This window comes from Diospyros lotus, unplaced genomic scaffold (assembly GCF_014633365.1).
Source record: "Diospyros lotus cultivar Yz01 unplaced genomic scaffold, ASM1463336v1 superscaf1, whole genome shotgun sequence".
In the NCBI taxonomy this organism is placed as follows: Eukaryota; Viridiplantae; Streptophyta; class Magnoliopsida; order Ericales; family Ebenaceae; genus Diospyros; species Diospyros lotus.
In genome coordinates this window covers 2403719-2421860 of record NW_026267104.1, presented here as the reverse complement: position 1 = coordinate 2421860, position 18142 = coordinate 2403719, and the positions used below count along the sequence as shown (strand labels likewise).

General features: G+C 37.5%; 1 protein-coding gene across 3 annotated transcripts in view; it reads right to left on the bottom strand.

Annotated features, from left to right (window-relative positions):
* LOC127793113 (DExH-box ATP-dependent RNA helicase DExH14) overlaps positions 1-17181 on the bottom strand; it is a 74816-nt gene extending 57635 nt beyond the window's left edge. Inside the window, exons 1-12 of one of the 3 annotated variants that reach the window (XM_052323895.1) lie at positions 16971-17181; positions 16795-16856; positions 16540-16708; positions 15204-15654; positions 15028-15093; positions 14479-14583; positions 13998-14297; positions 9294-9410; positions 9150-9209; positions 8234-8305; positions 8045-8161; positions 7795-7956 (exon numbers count right to left, since the gene is read on the bottom strand). In XM_052323895.1, coding sequence (XP_052179855.1) covers positions 7795-7956; positions 8045-8161; positions 8234-8305; positions 9150-9209; positions 9294-9410; positions 13998-14297; positions 14479-14583; positions 15028-15093; positions 15204-15654; positions 16540-16708; positions 16795-16856; positions 16971-17077 — 1788 coding nt within the window. In that variant the 5' untranslated portion in view covers positions 17078-17181. Of the gene's footprint in view, positions 1-7794; positions 7957-8044; positions 8162-8233; positions 8306-9149; positions 9210-9293; positions 9411-13997; positions 14298-14478; positions 14584-15027; positions 15094-15203; positions 15655-16539; positions 16709-16794; positions 16857-16970 lie in introns of those variants that run through there. The other 2 variants (XM_052323896.1, XM_052323897.1) reach the window with 2 other exon arrangements.
* Between the last annotated feature and the right edge of the window lie 961 nt (positions 17182-18142).

Sequence of the window (18142 nt, the reverse complement as noted above, 5' to 3'; positions counted from 1 at the left end):
AGCTCAGACAATGAACTCGGAATATCTTAATTGGTTGACATCGGACTAGTTACTTCTAGGCTGGCTCTTTTCGACAATCGATAAAGAGGTATTAGCACAGGTGATTCATTGTGAATCATCTGCCAAGGTATGGTCTTCGCTTGAAAGTTTATATTCACAACAAACAATTGTTAAATCCTTTCAACTAAAGCAGCAGCTAAGATCAATTAAAAAGGATTCTTTGTCTATTAATGACTACATCCTTAAACTCAAAATGATTGGACATTCTCTAGCTGCAATAGGCAAGCCATTGGATGATAAGGAGTTACTTCTTGCAATTCTTAATGGATTAGGTCATGATTATGAAATAGCCGTGAGCTTAATTACTTATCAAATGGATGAAATAGATCTTGAGAAAGTGCAATATTTGTTGCTAATGCACGAACAAACACTAGAATCTAAGAATTTGCCATAATCGACAATTACTTTTGACTCAGTTACACCTTCATCTATGTAAGTCAATATGACTGCATATACAACGAGGTGCTAGTAATTTTGTGAATAATAGAGGTAGTTTCAATCAAAGAGGAGGCAGTTATATGAATCAAGGTGGAAGAGGATGAGGTAGACAATCTAGCAGGCGGATTTATTGCCAATTGTGTGGCAAGCAAAGGCATCTTGTTGATAGATGTCATTATCGATTTGATAGAAATTTTCAGAGAACACCTAATTCTAATCAAAGATTTGATTCTCAAGTCTCTACTCCATCTGATTCAAGAGCTTTTCTAGCATCCCTAAGTGATTCTAATGAGTCCTACATGAATGATACAGGTTATGTCCAAGGAACTCACTATAATCAATTTCCTTCTCACTATAATCATTTTCCTTTTGCTTCTCTTATTGATCACAACCTTCAGCATTCTACATTAGATAATTCCTAGTTTGTTGATTCTGGTGCAACAAACCATATCACCTCCAATCTAAACAATCAGTCCCTACATGCTCCTTACAATGGTAGAGGCAAAGTTTAAGTTGGTAATGGTAAGCAACTCTCTATCTCTAATGTTGGTCTTGGACATTTACTTTCACAAACAAAACCTACATCTTGTGTTACTTTGTCAAATGTTCTGCATGAGCCTAACATGAAGAAAAATCTAATTAGTGTCTCACAACTCACAAGAGATTATGATCTTGTTGCTGAATTTAACTCTCATTCTTGTTTGGTCAAGGACAAGAATACCGAACAAGTGTTACTCAAAGGACAACTTAAGGATAGGCTATACCAACTGAGTTCAGCTTTTGATCCTATTGTTCCCAGCTCTTCAACTCATTCTATTAAAACTAGACATGTTGTTAGCAGTACATTTCCTTCGAATTGTAATAAGTTTTCTTTCAGCAAGTGTACTAAACAAGCTCCATTTAGTCATGGACTATCACCTAGTGTAAATGTTGCCCAAAATAACATGCACCAGTAATGGCACGCAAAGCTAGGGCATCCCTCTTTCAATGTACTGCGCTTAGTTCTAAATAAAATTCAGATTCCTTATTCTTCCACATTACTTTCTTTCTGTGATTCTTGTCAAGTTGGAAAACTAAATCAACTTCCATTTGTTGATTGCCATATTACTATTGTTAAACCTCTTGAGTTGGTCTATTCAGACCTATGGGGTCCATCTCCTACTTTGTCCATTGAAGGATATCGATATTACATCATTTTTGTTGATGCTTACACGCATTATACATGGCTATACCCTTTAAAGTTAAAATTGGATGCCTTGTCGACCTTTGTCACTTTTCACAAACTTGTTGAACTTCAGTATCAAACCAAAATTAAAGCCTTACAAACAGATAATGGGGGAGAATTCAAAGCCTTTTTGCCTTATCTCCATAGTCATGGAATACAACCACGATTCACTTGTCCCCATACCCATCAACAGAATGGTGTAGCCAAGAGGAAGCATAGGCATATTGCTGAAATGGGGCTTACTTTACTGAGTCATACTCCTATGCCTCTTAAATTTTGGGTAGAAGCGTTTCAAACAGCAATGCACCTCATTAATTTGCTTCCTCCATCTTCTCTCAAGTTTCACACACCATTTGAACTGTTATATCATAAACAGCCTAATTACCTAATGCTTCAACCTTTTGGTTGTGCTTGTTTTCCTTATATAAGACCATATGTCAAGCACAAATTTGATTTTCATTCAGCTAGATGTATCTTTATTGGGTATAGTCATGTTCAAGCAAGCTACCGATGTTTGCATCCTACTGGATGAATTTATGTTTCAAGACATGTCAAATTTAATCCTAATGATTTCCTTATCCCAATCCATTCAAGTCTTCTTCACTTTCTATTCCTAATAGTTTTTCTACGTTATATTTTCAGTCTCTTCCTTTTTTTCCCTCCTCTGCAGTAGCACAACCTCTAGGTTCCTCCTTATCAAACAATGTTAATTCTGCAGCTTCCTTGCCTCTGTCTCCTTCTATTTCTCCACCACTTGTGCAGGCTTCTTTTTCTTCTCCTAGACCTGTAACCCGTCCGTCTAAATTTTCAGCTCCTCCTTATCATCCTATGCTAACTAGGTCCAAGGCCAAATCGCTTGACAATACTTCACCTCATGCCTTCATGAGTTCTTTAGAACCTAGTTCAATTCATGAGGCCTTCTTAGACTCACAATGGGTTAAGGCCATAGAAGAGGAGTTTGTTGCCTTGCAGCGTAATCATACTTGGGATTTAGTTCCCTATTCTAAGGATATGAATGTATTGGCTGCAAGTGAGTGTTTCAAGTCAAATATAATTCTAATGGCACAATCCTAAAGTATAAGGCTGGCTTAGTGGCAAAGGAATTTCTTCAAAATCCGAGCATTGATTATGCCGAAACATTCACTCCTGTGGCTAAAGCTCCTACTATTAGAGTTTTGTTCTCATTGGCAGTTACATTTGGTTGGGATATCCAACAAGTGAATATAAATAATGCATTTCTATGTGGTAAGCTTAATGAGGAAGTGTTTATGTCTCAGCCAAAACAGTTTGTTGATTCTCAGTTTCCTGAATCTGTGTGCAAGTTAAAGAAGTCGCTTTATGGGCTCAAACAGGCTCCTAGAGCTTGGTATACTAAGCTGCAAGCTGCTTTACAATCTTGGGGATTTACTAGAGTTGTATCTGATGTCTCTTTATTTGTCAAGAGAACTTCTAAATTTGTGCTATTTCTTTTGGTATATGTAGATGACATTTTAATCACCAAATCAGATAACACAGCACTTAAAGCTTGTATTCATGATTTGGAAATTCATTTTGCTCTAAAAACTCTTGGATCTGTCAGTTACTTTCTTGGATTTGAGGCATATAGAGATCATAGTGGCATCTATCTTACTCAATCCAAATACACTTTAGATCTCTTGAAGAAGGCAGCTATGTTGGATTGTAAACCATGTGCCACTCTAGTAAATACAGTGGATTTGTTGACAAATGAGAGTGATCCTTTCTCTAATCTATCTCTATTTCAGACTATAGTTGGTTTATTACAATATCTAACCTACACTAGATCCGACATTGCTTTTGCGGTTAATAAGCTCAGTCAGTTCTTATCTTCCCCCAAGCAGCAACATTAGCTGGCCTGTAAAAGACTTCTTAGGTATTTCAAGGGTACTATCGGTTTGGGCTTATTGTTCTCTCCTTCCTCTACAAATATGCCTCTAGTTGTATATACTAATGCTGATCACGCTGGTTGTAAAGTAACTTGACGTTCCACAAGTGGATTATGTGTATTTCTTGCAAATAATTTGATAGTTTGGAGCTCTCGAAAGCAGTCAGTTGTAGCAAGATCAATTGGGGAAGCTAAATACAGGGCTATTGCCCAAGGTGTAACTGAAGTTATGTGGCTTAAATCTTTGTTTTCAAAACTGGGATATCCGTGTGTTCATCCTCTTGTTGTATGGAGTGACAATCTAGTGGGTAAAAGCATTGCTGAAAATCCAATATTTCATTCTCGCAGGGTAAAAGCATTGCTGAAAATCCAGTATTTCATTCTCGCACTAGACATATTGAGATTGATATTCATTTTGTGCGAGAAAAGGTGGAGAATGGTGAAGTTGATATACGTTATGTTCCTACCGCCTATCAAATAGCAGATGTTTTCGCTAAGGGATTGTCAAGAAGTAGATTTCAGCTTCTATGTGACAAACTCAATCTTAAATTGTCACCTGTTCAAAAGATTGCTTAAAAGGAGTTTCAGATAAGCAAGAGTTTCAGATAAGCAAACATCCAAAAAGGAGTTTCAGATAAGCTATGCTGAGTTTATTTTAGCTGATAACTATATGTGTTGTGGTGGTGTAGTTAGGAGGTTCTATTGCTGAGTATAAATATAAACTCAGCATAGCTATGTAATGTTGTTGATCTTATTTTCAGTTTATTTAGTGATTCACGAGAGTTTCTTTTCTCTCGATTGTGCCCTAGCCTGCTTTTCTTGTCTGCCCTAGCATACTGTTTCATCCCTCTCATCACTTTCTCTCAATTTCCTCTCTGATTTCTCGCTTTTCTTGTCTGCCCTAGCATACTGTTTCATCCCTCTCATCACTTTCTCTCAATTTCCTCTCTGATTTCTCTATTCCTCCCTCTCAATTCTCTCTCTCGATCAGTCAATTATCTCTCTCTTTCTGCTTTAATTCTCCCTACCTTGCTGTTTTATCTTCCACAATTTCTCCCAAATTCCATTCTAAACCCTAGGTTAACCCTAGGTACATAACAAATTGGTATCAGAGCTAACACTCACTCCTTAGCTATGATTCCTGCAATTTTGGAAGATAACTCAAGAGATCTTGGTAGCACCATAAGGCCAGGTGAATTCTGATGATTCTCGGCGGAATTGATCAAGCAGTGACTCATGTGATTTTGGCGAATTCAACAAAGTCAGCCAATTCAAGAATTCTAACAATTTTGATTGGTCTCGGCTGTTGAAATCAAAGACCAATCATAACCAAGAGGGAGAAGCAGGTCTCAGCTCGGAATTGCAGGTGGCTTTCAACTTCTCTTGCTCGTTAATTTTCGACATTGATTCAAGTTGAGTTTTGAAGGCAAAGTAGGTGGAATTCTAGGCTATTTGACCTAGCCAACTGCTGGGAAGCAATCAATTATCCAACAGATCTAGGCAGATTCAAGTCGTGAGGTAGATTAAGTTTCCGTAAGGCCTGGGCGACTGCTGGAAGCCGTTCATTCAGAGGCGATTATAATCCACTGTAATTCTAGTGATTCAGTGTTGTTCCTTGGACTCAAACCTAATTCTTTTGGATTTGTTGTTCATTGCCAGCTGATCTAACACAACCGATCTTTGAATTGAGCAATGAACATCAAAGGTTGATCTAGCTTATCTTGAAAGCTGTAACAGAGTTGCGCAGCTGAAGTTTTCCAGAGAGGCGATTCTCGAAAATTGTTCCAAGCACATTTTAGCTGCTGATCTAGTTTTCCTTGGGTTTTTTTCTCTATGGCTAGTGGAACTTAGAGGATGCATTTTGATTCTGAGGCTATGGACAAGGCGTCTAGCCAGTTTCGTGAGGATTTACATAAAACTTGGGATGAATTCAGAAGTTTGATGATGGACCAATACATGATAATGAACGCTAGACAAAATCAGGTTAGACTACCTGTTTGTTTGATTTCTAGAGACAATTTTGATCCAATTATTAAAAGGAAGTGACCAAATCCTGTGATTGGTGGAAATCCCTACTCTCCTCAAAGAAGTGAATCAAATCATGCTTCAGATGGAGATCCTAACCTTACTCGTCCAAGGAATCAGTATTCCAATAACAGTCCATGGAATCAAAACTCCATTGTCAAATCTCAGAGTTCAACTCAGGGAGATAAAATTATTCTTACAAAAAAAGGATTTTGCAATGCCCAAGGAAGAAAACAATAATAAGAAGGACGTTGTTAATGAAGCATTACAACCTCAAGAGTTCCTCAAAATAAAGCAGTCTAAGGAGCAGTCAAGATTGTGGAAAAATGATTCACTAATTACCTCCTATTTTGAGAAGAAGAAGCATTCTAATTTTGGTAATATTGACAAGGAGGAGGACTGTAACAACAGTGTTGACAGCAATAACAGTAATCCAGGAAGCTTGATCCAAGATGTATGGATAAAAGAAGATTCAAAGGGACAACCTGATTCCTTTGAAAAAGAAGTTTTAGATGAGGATGTTCCTGATGATATTCTCGGAAGTCCATAACAAGAAATGATTGATGCAGTCAATCAAACAACAGGAGTGAAAGGAGGTAACAGAGAATTTCTGGAGTTGGAGATAAAACACATCTTGATCTTTAGGATCTGAAATTGATCCATTTTTTCATAATGAGCTACTAGCTCAATCAATTTTTAAAACTAGCAGTGTTGAGGAGAATTTTGCTGCAGTGATTGAGAACTTAGAAGAAGAAATAATCACTCATGATGCACCTACTGAGAGGTTACAAGAGGAAAATGAGAAAGTAGTTGATGAAGTGATATAGAAAACCAAGTCCATCATGTTACCCCTGGAGATTAGTCCATTGACTGAAGGCTTGGCTAGTGCCCAAGATTGGAATCTTGTGAGGAATGGAATTGATATTGTAGTTCTTAAGAATATTGTTCCATTGCCTTTGATTCCAGAGAAGGCTGAGGAGTCCTTGGCTTGGGTTAAAGTAGGTATCAAACAGTCCCTAGTGCAGGTTTTGGCAGGGAAGGAACATTTTAAGCAGACTAAACAGAAGGACTGCCACAAGGTTTGGGAAAGGATGAAGGAGGAGGAAAAGAAAAACAGAAGGAAGATAAAAGTGAAGAGGAAGTCGCCTAGAAGGAGAAATAAAGAAAGAAGAATAAAACAAATAGAGAAAGCTGGGATCAGATGAAGAGCAATGGCCAATCGTTGCAAGTTTTTGGGGACAAGAACTCTTCAAGGAGGGGGGAATTGTCATGACCCCAAGGATCCCCATAGATAGATTAGTAATATGTATTATATATATTGTCACACGGTGAACTTGACCATAGGGAGACTTCCTAATTTCTTTATTTCTTTTACTACTGTAATTTTTTTTACTTACTGCTGTAACTTCAATTCTCTATTATAGAGTTTGTTAGCCTAGGGAAATCCACGTGCATATGGTTTATAAGTAGCAGCAGGTGGTTACAACCGCAATGCTGTAAGAATCTGCTCCTTGGCAAATTGTATAAATTCTCCCAAACGATTCCCTGAGGAATTAATGAGAATTATCTAGAGAATTTCATTCTCTCTCTCTCTCTCTCTCTCTCTCTCTCTCTCTCTCTAGCTTTCTATTCAACGCTCTGTTCCTTTGGGAACGGCTTCCAACTCTCATCGGATTAGGAAGGGAGACAATTGTCAAGCTTAGGCCATGACATATTTGTGTTTCTTTTTTGGTTATAATCTTATGTTGTAGCTGTTAGTACCTTCATTTGTTAAGCCTATAAATAGTCTAAGGTAGTTAGAGAATGGATGTTGTTGAATGATATTTGAATCTCAAACTTTCCCTCTCATCATTTTCTCTCTGATTTCTCTATTCTTCCCTCTCAATTCTTTGTTCTCTCTCTCAATTTGTCTGTTATCTCTCTCTTTCTACTCAAATTCTCCCTACCTTGTTGTTCTATCTTCTAGGATTTCTCCCAAAGTCCATTCTAGACCCTAGGTTAACCCTAGGTACACGACAAGGATGAGGCTTCATTGTTGAGGACTAGAACCATTATCAACATTGTGACAAACCCCATTGACAAAAGTTACAAACTGATGCTTCACAATTTGCGAGTAAAATTCATGACAGCATGAAACTTTTACCTGGCGAAGTGTTCGAGCAACTAATGCTTCTATTACAGGACCTCTATCATCATTCAACAGATGTACTTCGTCAATAATTAGCAGCTTTACAAGCATTGAGAGTGACATGTCACTACTTTTACGAGTAATGACATCCCATTTCTCAGGCGTAGTCACAATCATCTGATTAAAAGGAAAAAGAGTTAAATCATAGCGTGTGGTCTACATATTGCCCCAAAAACAAACCATAATCATACAAATAGAAAACAACCTGAGTTTCTTCAAGTTCACTCTTAGAGAGTTGCATGTCTCCAGTAAGTTCTTTCACTGTCATGTTCAATGGAGATAAACGATGGCTAAAAGTAGAGGTAACCTCTGCTGCTAATGCCTTCACAAGATATAACCAGAAATTAGCCCATGGACTAAATATAAAGATGAGAGTAAAACAAGGTAGTCATACCTTCATGGGAGCAACATAAACTATCTTAAATTCATATTTATGCAAGTAACCATCCTTGAAATGTTGTCCAATCTGCAACAAGATACTTCATTAACTATATACATACTAAATTGAGTGAGAGAAGGGGGGGGGGGGGAGATCAATGCTATTTAACAAGGAAAACAATGTCTAGGTCTAGTCATGAGAAGTAATAATCAGATTAGTTGTGAGATAACTAAGAAACAGTCACATGAACCACCTTAGCTAAAAGAAATCACCATTCAAATATCATTACCAGTAGGAAAGAAAATCTTGTTATGGCAAAAGCTCCTTCTATTTAAATTAAAGGTTTCATGATCGAGTCAATGCAAAATATATATGTGGATGCAAACCTACAATACCATGACAATGACCAAATAACGTGTACCACAAATATAGGAAAACAATGTTGGGTTTAACCAAACTGCTAAACAGTCCCCTAGCTTGTGATAGCAATGACATGGCCCACTGTTCCATAACTAAGACCTGCATAACTGCTTTCTGTTTTCCTTTTTCCATGAAGAAACTTCATGGTTTAAATCCCTGTCACTCTTATCTGTTCCAGAAAACAGAAAAAATTAACTGATATCTTTAATATTAAAATAAAGTCTCAATGTTTCCTTTATTATTAATTGGTATAACATCTAAAGTTAATTTTAAGCTATCTGGAAAAAAAAGATCAAAAATCCAACTCATGCTATGGATCTAAAGCTAGTTATTGCAGGTAAAAATAGAATAGGCTAACACATTGAGAAAATTACACATACGAGTGTATGATCATAGATATTAGAAATGATTTCTCATATTTATAAGTGCATCCATCAAGACTCAAGCAGAACAGAATTGATTTAAGTTCTACAGTAGTATAGAGATACAGGTTCGGGCAATGAATGTAAACCTCATGTAGAACAGCAATCATAGCAATATTTGTTTTACCAGCTCCTGTTGGAGCACAAACCTGCAAGTATCAGAAATTCAATTTAAGGATATCAAAATATGCACTTCATTGCAAAATTTCAGAAAGAAAAGATGCGAGCCTCACTAGTATATTCTCATTACTGTAATAAGTAGTCTGAAATATTCTGCTCTGGATACGGTTTAGAGATTTGTAGCCATGGAACGCAGCTTGAGCAAACTCATCTAACTCCTTTATCTCAATCTGGCAACAGATAATGAAAGCTAAATGAACAGAAGAAAAATTGTATTTCAATTAGCACCTAATGAAATAACTAAGAGAGGAAAAAAGGATCATATATCAAAAGAGCCCTCCAAATCTTTTAATAAACAATGAAGCATCAGAAACAGCTCTTCTAAAACCCCAATCTTGAAGAGGGAGATCTAAATTTTGTGTACCAAGCTCTAAGGGCTTGTTTAAGCTCATAAAAAGACTTTCTCAAGCGACACGCATCTGAAGGAAATTGAAAACTCACAAACCCCTCAGGTTGAGCCATAAACACTTCTTCATTTAGATCACCATTATGAAATGCATTATTCACATCAACTTGCTAAATATCCCAACCAAATGTTACGGCCAAGGAAAACAAAACCCTGATAGTAGGAGCCTTGACAACTTGACTAAATATTTCATCATAGTCAATTCCATGATTTTGAAGGAAACCCTTAGCTACTAGCCAAGCCTTATACTTAAGAATAGACTCATCAGGAATGTATTTAATTCTGAAAACCCACTGGCAGTCAATAAGGTTCATATCTAGAGAAAATGGAACCAAATTCCATGTCTGATTACATTGAAGGGCAGAATACTCTTCCTGCATAGCTTTAACCCAACTAGAGTCTAATAAAGCCTCTTGAACAGAATTGGGTTCTAACGAACTCACTAAGGCATGAGGAGAAGTAACAAGAAGCTGCTTGGATTTAGATCTGGTGACCATAGGATGAACAAATGGTGCTGGAGCAGCTTTATACTTAGGTAATTTAGACGAGACAGGTGGTTGATCAATGTCAGTGGCTAAAGAAAAAGAAGTATCAGTGTTAGTGGGTAAGGAATGACTAGAAGAAGAATCAGCAGATATTGAAGAAGATAAGGGTGGGATAGAAGGTTGTGCTACTTGAGGAGTGCAAGAACTAGAAGGAAAGGAAGGAAAAGATTGAAGAAACATAGTGGACTGCCCATTAGACACTGATGAGGAAAGGGAAATTCCTTAGGATTAAACTGCACATGACTTGACACGTAGATTCTTCCCGAATGATGTAAACACTTATACCCAACTTGAACATGGCTATAATCAAGCACCACAAATTTGGTAGAGTGAAAATTGAATTTGTGCTTGTTATAGGGTCGAAGAAAAGGAAAACAAGCACACCCAAAGGGTTGCAGTTGCATATAGTTAGGTTGCTTGTTGTAAAGAATTTCAAAGGGAGATTTAAAGTTGAGAGGTGAGGCTGGTAACAGGTTTATAGTGTAGACAACAGTTTGAAATGCTTCTACCCAAAATTTTAAGGGCATGTGAGCATGAGCTGTTATGTAAGGCCCATCGTAGCTATATGTCGATGTTTTCTTTCAGTTACACCATTTTGTTGGTGTGTGTAAGGACAAGTAAACCTAGGCTGAAAGCCACAAGCATAAACATAAGGTAAAAAGGCCTTAAATTCACCACCATTATTAGTTTCAAGGGCTTTAAGTTTAGATTGATATGGTAGCTCAGCAGACTTGTGGAAAGTTTTGAAAATGGTCAGGGCATCAAACTTGAGTTTCAAGGGATATAGCCATGTATACCTAGTGTGAGCATCAACAAAGATAATATAATAACGATACTCCTCAATAGAAAGAATAGGAGAAGGACCCCACAAATCCAAATAAACCAATTCTAAAGGAAGCTTGATGCATTTTGCCCAATTTGAAAGAATCACAAAATGAAATACCAGAACTAGAGCAAGGAACTTTGATGTTATTCAAAACAGACTGAAGTACATGAAAGGAAGGATGCCCTAACTTGGCATGCCATTGCTAACATATCTTGTTGACATGGTCTACTTTTACACCAGAGGGCACATTAGAAGACACGTTGAAAGAGGACAAAGAGGACAAGCTCTGTCCTTTACATTTATTAGAAGAAGACACACTAGCAAACACGAGCAGCAAGTTTTCTAGACTTGATAGAAGACACAGCCTTAGATTCAGCATGAGCAAATGCTGGAGCTAGTTGGTAGAGTCCGTCTTTAAGGATCCCTCGTAATAGCACCAGCCTTGAATCCTTGTCCTTAACCAAACAAGAATTAGAGTGAAACTCAGCAATCACATTATGATCCTTAGTAAGCTGAGAAACACTAATAAGGTTCTTCTTTATATTAGGAACATGAAGCACATTAGGTAAATAAATGATAGAAGTGGGAGTAGTTTGGGTATACAATTGACTAAGTCCAATATTAGAAATGGGAAGCTTCTTACCATTACCCACTGCAACTTTGTCATTGCCATTGTAGGGAGAATGAAGAGAAAGGTTATTAAGACTTGAGGTAATGTGGTTTGTGGCTCCGAAGTCTACAAAGCAAGATGGTTCTCCATGATAGGATGAAAATGAGGAGGATTGGGACCGTGTCTCTGAAGGTTGTGACAAATAACCATAGTGAGTTCCAGGTGCAGGCCCTAACTCAATCAAGAAAGCCTCATTAGTACCAGTGGGATTAGCTACAAACGCCTATGGATCAGACTACAATACACCACCACCTCTACCAAATTGTGGACTGAAATTTTGACTTAAGACACGCTGGAAATTTTTGTCAAATCTATGATAGCATCTATCCATAAGGTGATCGGGGTTTCCCACATAATTGACAGTATATCCTTCTACCTGATGACCTACCATGACCTCTTCCTCCTCTAAACCCACCTCCACATGGAATAGAACCTCCTCTGTTGAGGAAACCACCTCTATTAGAGCCACTCCCATTTCTAGACCTTTGAGACACAAGAATGACATGCACAGAATCAAGACCACAAATAGACGAACTAGACGTAGTTTTGGCAGCCAGACTTTGCTCATGCATCAATAACAAATATTGAACTTTTTTTATATTAATCTCATCCATCTGATATGTAATAAGACTCGCAACAGTTTCATAGTCATTATCCAAGCCATTAAGAATTGTCATCAATAGATCTTTATCATTTAACGGTTCTCCAATAGCAGCTAAGGCATGTTCTATGGTCTTGATTTTCAAAATGTAATCATTAACAGAAAAATCTGATAGGATACCAGATAGCAAATTCACAGCAATCGAATATCAATGGTTTCCAATAATTTGCAACAAGGAAAAATAAGAACAATAGGGCATTCGAGAGGCCCTTAACTCTCCCAAGAACTTAATACCAAAGTCATCCCCTAATATTCTCCTAGCCTCTCTTATTTATAGTTGTTATCCAGCAACACTCCCCTCCAACGGCCTCAGCTATCAGCCATGCTCCCTTGGCTGCTCTTCCCCTTTTTACCCTTCAACTGTTTTTGTCACTTTCCCCCTCTCCCAATATCCTATTCTGCCCCTTGCTTCTTCCCTCCTATTTCTTTGCTGGTACATGTGACTAACAAGGGTCCTATCAAAATCATGCTTCTTTATACATCTTAACTGTTGCTTCAATTGAAAAGATTTGGCAACAGTTTGTTGTGAGTAAAGATTCTCAAGAATTGTCCATACCTCAACAGATGACTCACAATGAATCACCTGTGCAATAACATCTTTCTCTATGGTAAAAAATAACCAATCTAGCAGCAATTGATCTGACCTGATCCAGTTGAGATACTCAGGATTCACGACCAGAGCATCGTGATCGGAGGTGGCATTGGAGATGTACTTCAATGGAGGAGGAGATTTGTTGATGAAAGGCAGTAGATCGAACGCCCTAATTGTGGCTAGAATCTGCGCCTTCTAGAAAAGATAATTTCCGGAATCTAATTTAATCGATATAAAATTGAATGCCTTTGCCACTGCTGAGAAATCAGATTGTGTGGCCGAAGATAGAGCGGAAGAAGAATGAGGAAGAGAAGGAGAACTAAACTCAGGAATAAAGGCCATCGACCCTAGTCTAGGGCTCTAATACCATGAAGCAAAAGCTTCACGATGAGAAGAAGAAGAAGAAAACCACAAGAGAAAAAATAATACCTTGCAAACTTTATTGATCAGAAAGAAAACAACAACCACATGAACTGAAAATGAGACTAAGCTTATATACTTAGCCTTAACCACCTAACAATATTATAACAAATACAACATATAGAAATAACATAACATTAATCCACTACATACACCATTCTCCTACTATCGACAGCTTATTCCTTCCGCAAGAACTACTGATAGATGGACTGGCTCTAGCAATAACTATAATTCAGTCAAGCACTCAATTTTTATTGCCTATTGCTCAGGATCTGTGTTCATTTTGTTCTCTATCGGTCATGACACTCTACACACTACACACTCTCCCCATTCCCTATGGCTTTGGTCCTTCATGCACCCCAAAAAAACAGAAATGAGAAACCTAAAGGCATGGAACTGATTTCTTGGAGAACAAATAAGAAACCTACGGCTTTTGGTCCTTCAACAAATATAAATATAGGAAAAGGGATGAATAAATAGTTATCAAAATAACTGTTCCTCTAACATCTTGTGCCCTAATGATTCAATGGTGCAAAAGTAATGCATCAATGTCGACCATTATTCTGATCATAAACCTGACAAAACCGAATAGAATGCATGCTCAGTAGAACTTTCATACTGCAGTTAAAGCAAATACCAGTTTTTCCCCAGGTTTCATTGATGCAGTTGGAGTTGGTGGAATTTTGACTTCTTCATATCCCTTGTAGTGTTTCCTGATAGTTCCTCGGGGAAGAGAAGTGGCTGCAAGTTGTGACCCTTCACCAGACCCAATCAAATCATCAAACGGGCTTTTATTTTCACTTGCTTGGAGCAAAGAACTAAAGCTCAGGGCAGACAAACTATCCTCAGCTCCATAATCTGCCCCACGCCTACTCCGTTTTTCTTCCTTTCGCCGAAGTTTATCAATTTGCCGTTCAGACTCTGTTTGAACAGTAACCTGCAGACTCATAGAAAGGATTTTTACATGTTAGATTTGCTGGAGATTTATCACATATCAACAATGCTACCAACAGAATAACAGCAAAAAAGTAAGAAAAGCTACAAACAAAGACAATGCATATCCATATCCATATGTATCATGTATGGATATGTGCCAAAGCAGCCAAACCACTTCAAACCTGAGTTCCGTAGCTAGGCATGCGTGATTGAGTGTTTGTAGCAGGTTTGTCCGATTTCAGTATCAGAAGCCCATGGTGGATAGCATCAACAAGTTCCTTTCTGTGCTGAAGGAGAAGGAAAACTTTTCAACAGCAATAAAAGTAGACTGCTAAAGAATCAAACATAACGAATATGGAGGCAATGAGCGGGCAAATTATTTTGAGCTAATTTCTCCAAAGCAGAATAACGAACAACAGTCACAACCAGTTATTGTAATAATAACATTGCCTCAGAATTGCATTCTAAAACAAGCAATGACACGTGATATATCAAAGGTTAAGATCTTCAAAGATGTAAAATAACTGTTATCCTTGAAGGAGAATATCAACCAAAAATAATGGTCTGCATCCCAGCTTAGCGAAAGTACCAAAACCACCAGTACACATAAATAGAGAAAAATTAATAACCAACTCAGGACATATAACTGCAAAACCACACCATAATTCATTAACAAATACTATACATCCTCATGTATCAAGATCCTGGACATAAGCCAACAGTAACCTTACCAATATTAGGTCTTGAACTATTTCAAATGCACCATCCCCAGCAAGATCCAAAAGATCACCAGCTACCTTTAAGAAAAAAGATTCAAGCTCTTCAAAATTAAAGTGTCATACAACTTGAAGCGCCATCCTAAAGGACTATTTCAGGCATGTAAGGCAACAGCATCATGAGCAATTACCTCATCACCAGGCTTTTCTGAATCAAGTACCCGGCAGATAGCCATAGCCAGTTCATCACGGGGAAGCTGTGAGGTACTCCCCTTCAATATTTTGTCACAAGCATCTCTTAACCACCGCAAATCAAAGAGTTTACTGTCAGCAGAAGGATCATAATTAATGGGGTTGTTGTGGTCATACCATCCATGTTGAGGGAAATAATAACGCAGAGTACTTTCCTCGAACAAATCTCCATCCTCCAAAGAGACATCAACCACAAACCGAGAAGGCGGTTGGAAAACAAGATTCGCACCAAATTCTAAATCATCAAGAGTACCATATGTTTCCCTATCCGGAACAAACACATCCAAACTGTCATTAGACTGCAAAAGTGAAAGTCTCTGGGCTAGAGAGGCAACTTTTCGCAGACTGTCATCCAATACAGCATGACCAAGTACGTTTTGCAAGTCCAACCTGCATTAATACATACTAGCTACAATTACACTCTTGTGTAACAATACATCTGCACATAATAATCTCCATATCAAAACATATAGCATTCATTGAGGATGCAAAAAAATTAAACTTGCATCATCTGTCTTGTATCAGATTCGCCACCTCGATGCATCTTTTCTGTTATACATCATTTACTTATCACAAAACATAAGAGTAAAGCAAACAACCAAAAAAAACAGAGTTGAACCATTTATAAAAGAATGAAATATCTACAACTTATAAAACAGATCAAAATAGTGAGATGTCTCTTTGGATAATATACCTTTCTATGTTTATAAATGGGTCAAAATGTTTCCCTTGGCAGTACGTTGGCATTTTTCACGCTCTATCTAATCCTCTTAACACCCAACATGTTTAGGTACCAAAAAGCCATTTTTCCATTCATTTATACTCGATGTTTCATATTACACTAACATGACTACCTGCCAATAATATCCTCGTATTACACAAACAACACTATCCTTTACCATAGATATCCCTTCGTCAACAAGGCAATAAATTTATGGTCACCAAAAAACAAGCACACGCATGTAGCACGAGAATCATTTCCTTAATCAGAAACCCTAATTCCATCCCACGTCACGTCTTAAGTCAAAATCTGACACCCTATCCTTGATCCCCGTTTGAGCACTTGATCTAGTAGTTTTATGCTTGTAAACAACTCATCCTGCAATACTTGAAATTTGGACCAGCACTCCCTCTCAACGCTCGCTATGTTTGAAAACAATTAAAACCCAGCTCCGTGGCATTTGGGGAGCCTATTATGAATTCCACCACTTCTAAGACCCCCTCTACCAGGAAATTCCATACCAACGACGTAATTCAAAAATTTTAAATGCGTACCTCTTCTCGTCAATCCTTCTAATGATCTCGTCCTCCTCCACTGTCTTGGCGAAAACCCCATAAATTGCTAAAGCCGCCTCCTGAAACTCCTCGGATGATACTTCCCCGCCAATCAACTCCACAACCGCGCCCACGAACTGCTTATACGCTTGCCGCACTTCGTACGAAGCTTCAACAATTCAATCAAAGTTAACTCGTAATCTGACGAAATGACGATTCCGGTAAGAATTACAAACCATAATCCGCTTCTCTCACCTTCATCCCATCTGCGGACGATCCTTTTCGCAAGGCCGGACTCTTCGAGCGTGTTCCCGGCACTAAATGCACAAATAAACAGAGAGAAACAAATCGACGAAGATTAAAAACGGGTTTCACTGAATACGCTCGTTAATTCATGGAACACGGCGATGATTGCGGTTCGGAGAGATGACCTGCGAGGTTGGCGGCTCTGGAGGAAGGCTTTGCGTTGGAGGTAAGCGTGATCGACGTCGAATGGGCCTCTCAAGGAACTAGTCAGGCGAGGAAGTTGAAGTAGCATTGCTCTTCAGTGATTGTGGAAACCCTAGAGTGAGACTAATTGCTTGCGAAGGAAGATATAAGTGAGGGAAGCGAGAGACCAAAATCGTTTCTGGGCGACTACTTCACAGCTGTATGAAATGAAGACGTTGCAAAAAATAATAAAGACGTTGCTGAACCGGTCTGTTTCTGGGCCGATTTGCTTGGACCGGATTGTTAGGAGAATAAATAGCTCTTTCTTTCATCTGATAATACAGATAATATTCTTCAATTTACAGCTTTAATTTTCTATTCCTGTGCAGTGTTGTTTGATAAACATAAAAATAATGTTTTTTATCATAGGTTTGAATTAAGTGTTTCAAATAGTTATGTGAAACATGTTTTAAATTGTATCGTAGTCATTAACATTATAAAAATATCAATAGTTATGATATTCTTATGGAATTCAATTACTAGCTATATTATTTATAAGGTAAATTTTGTGCATTATCTTCCATATTTGATTAAAATGCTTCAATCACTCATTTATTTTTTTTATTATTTAGCAGAGATTTAAAAATATTTCCGTGTATGATGCATGAATATGGTGTGACTCGATTTAGTATTAAGAGGTTTAATGTCAAATATTTATCTTTTGAACATTATGCATTATAATTAATAAGAAATATAATAATTAACAATGCACGAAAAATAAAAAAGGTTTTCAAGTATAAACCACTTGAGGATATTACGATGTCCAAGGCGTGCAACGAAAATTTCCCCATAAAAATTCCCCATAAACCACTTGCGTTAATTTATTGAACTTTTCTCATTGATTTGCATATCAATCTCAAATAATGTGCCCATAATGCTTATCAAACATTATTTATAGAAAAAAAAAATGCGTATCAAACATCATCAAACTTACCCAAACAAGCTTCTTGCTTCACAATAATTTTTTAGATTTTTTTTTTGTATTTAAAAAAATTTATAATTTTGATTTCTCTTATAGTTTTTTTTTTGTTTTTTTATAATTATAAAAAATTATTAATATTCGAAAAATCTATAAAAAATAAGCTAGTCAAATGGCACAAGATATCTCCCATAA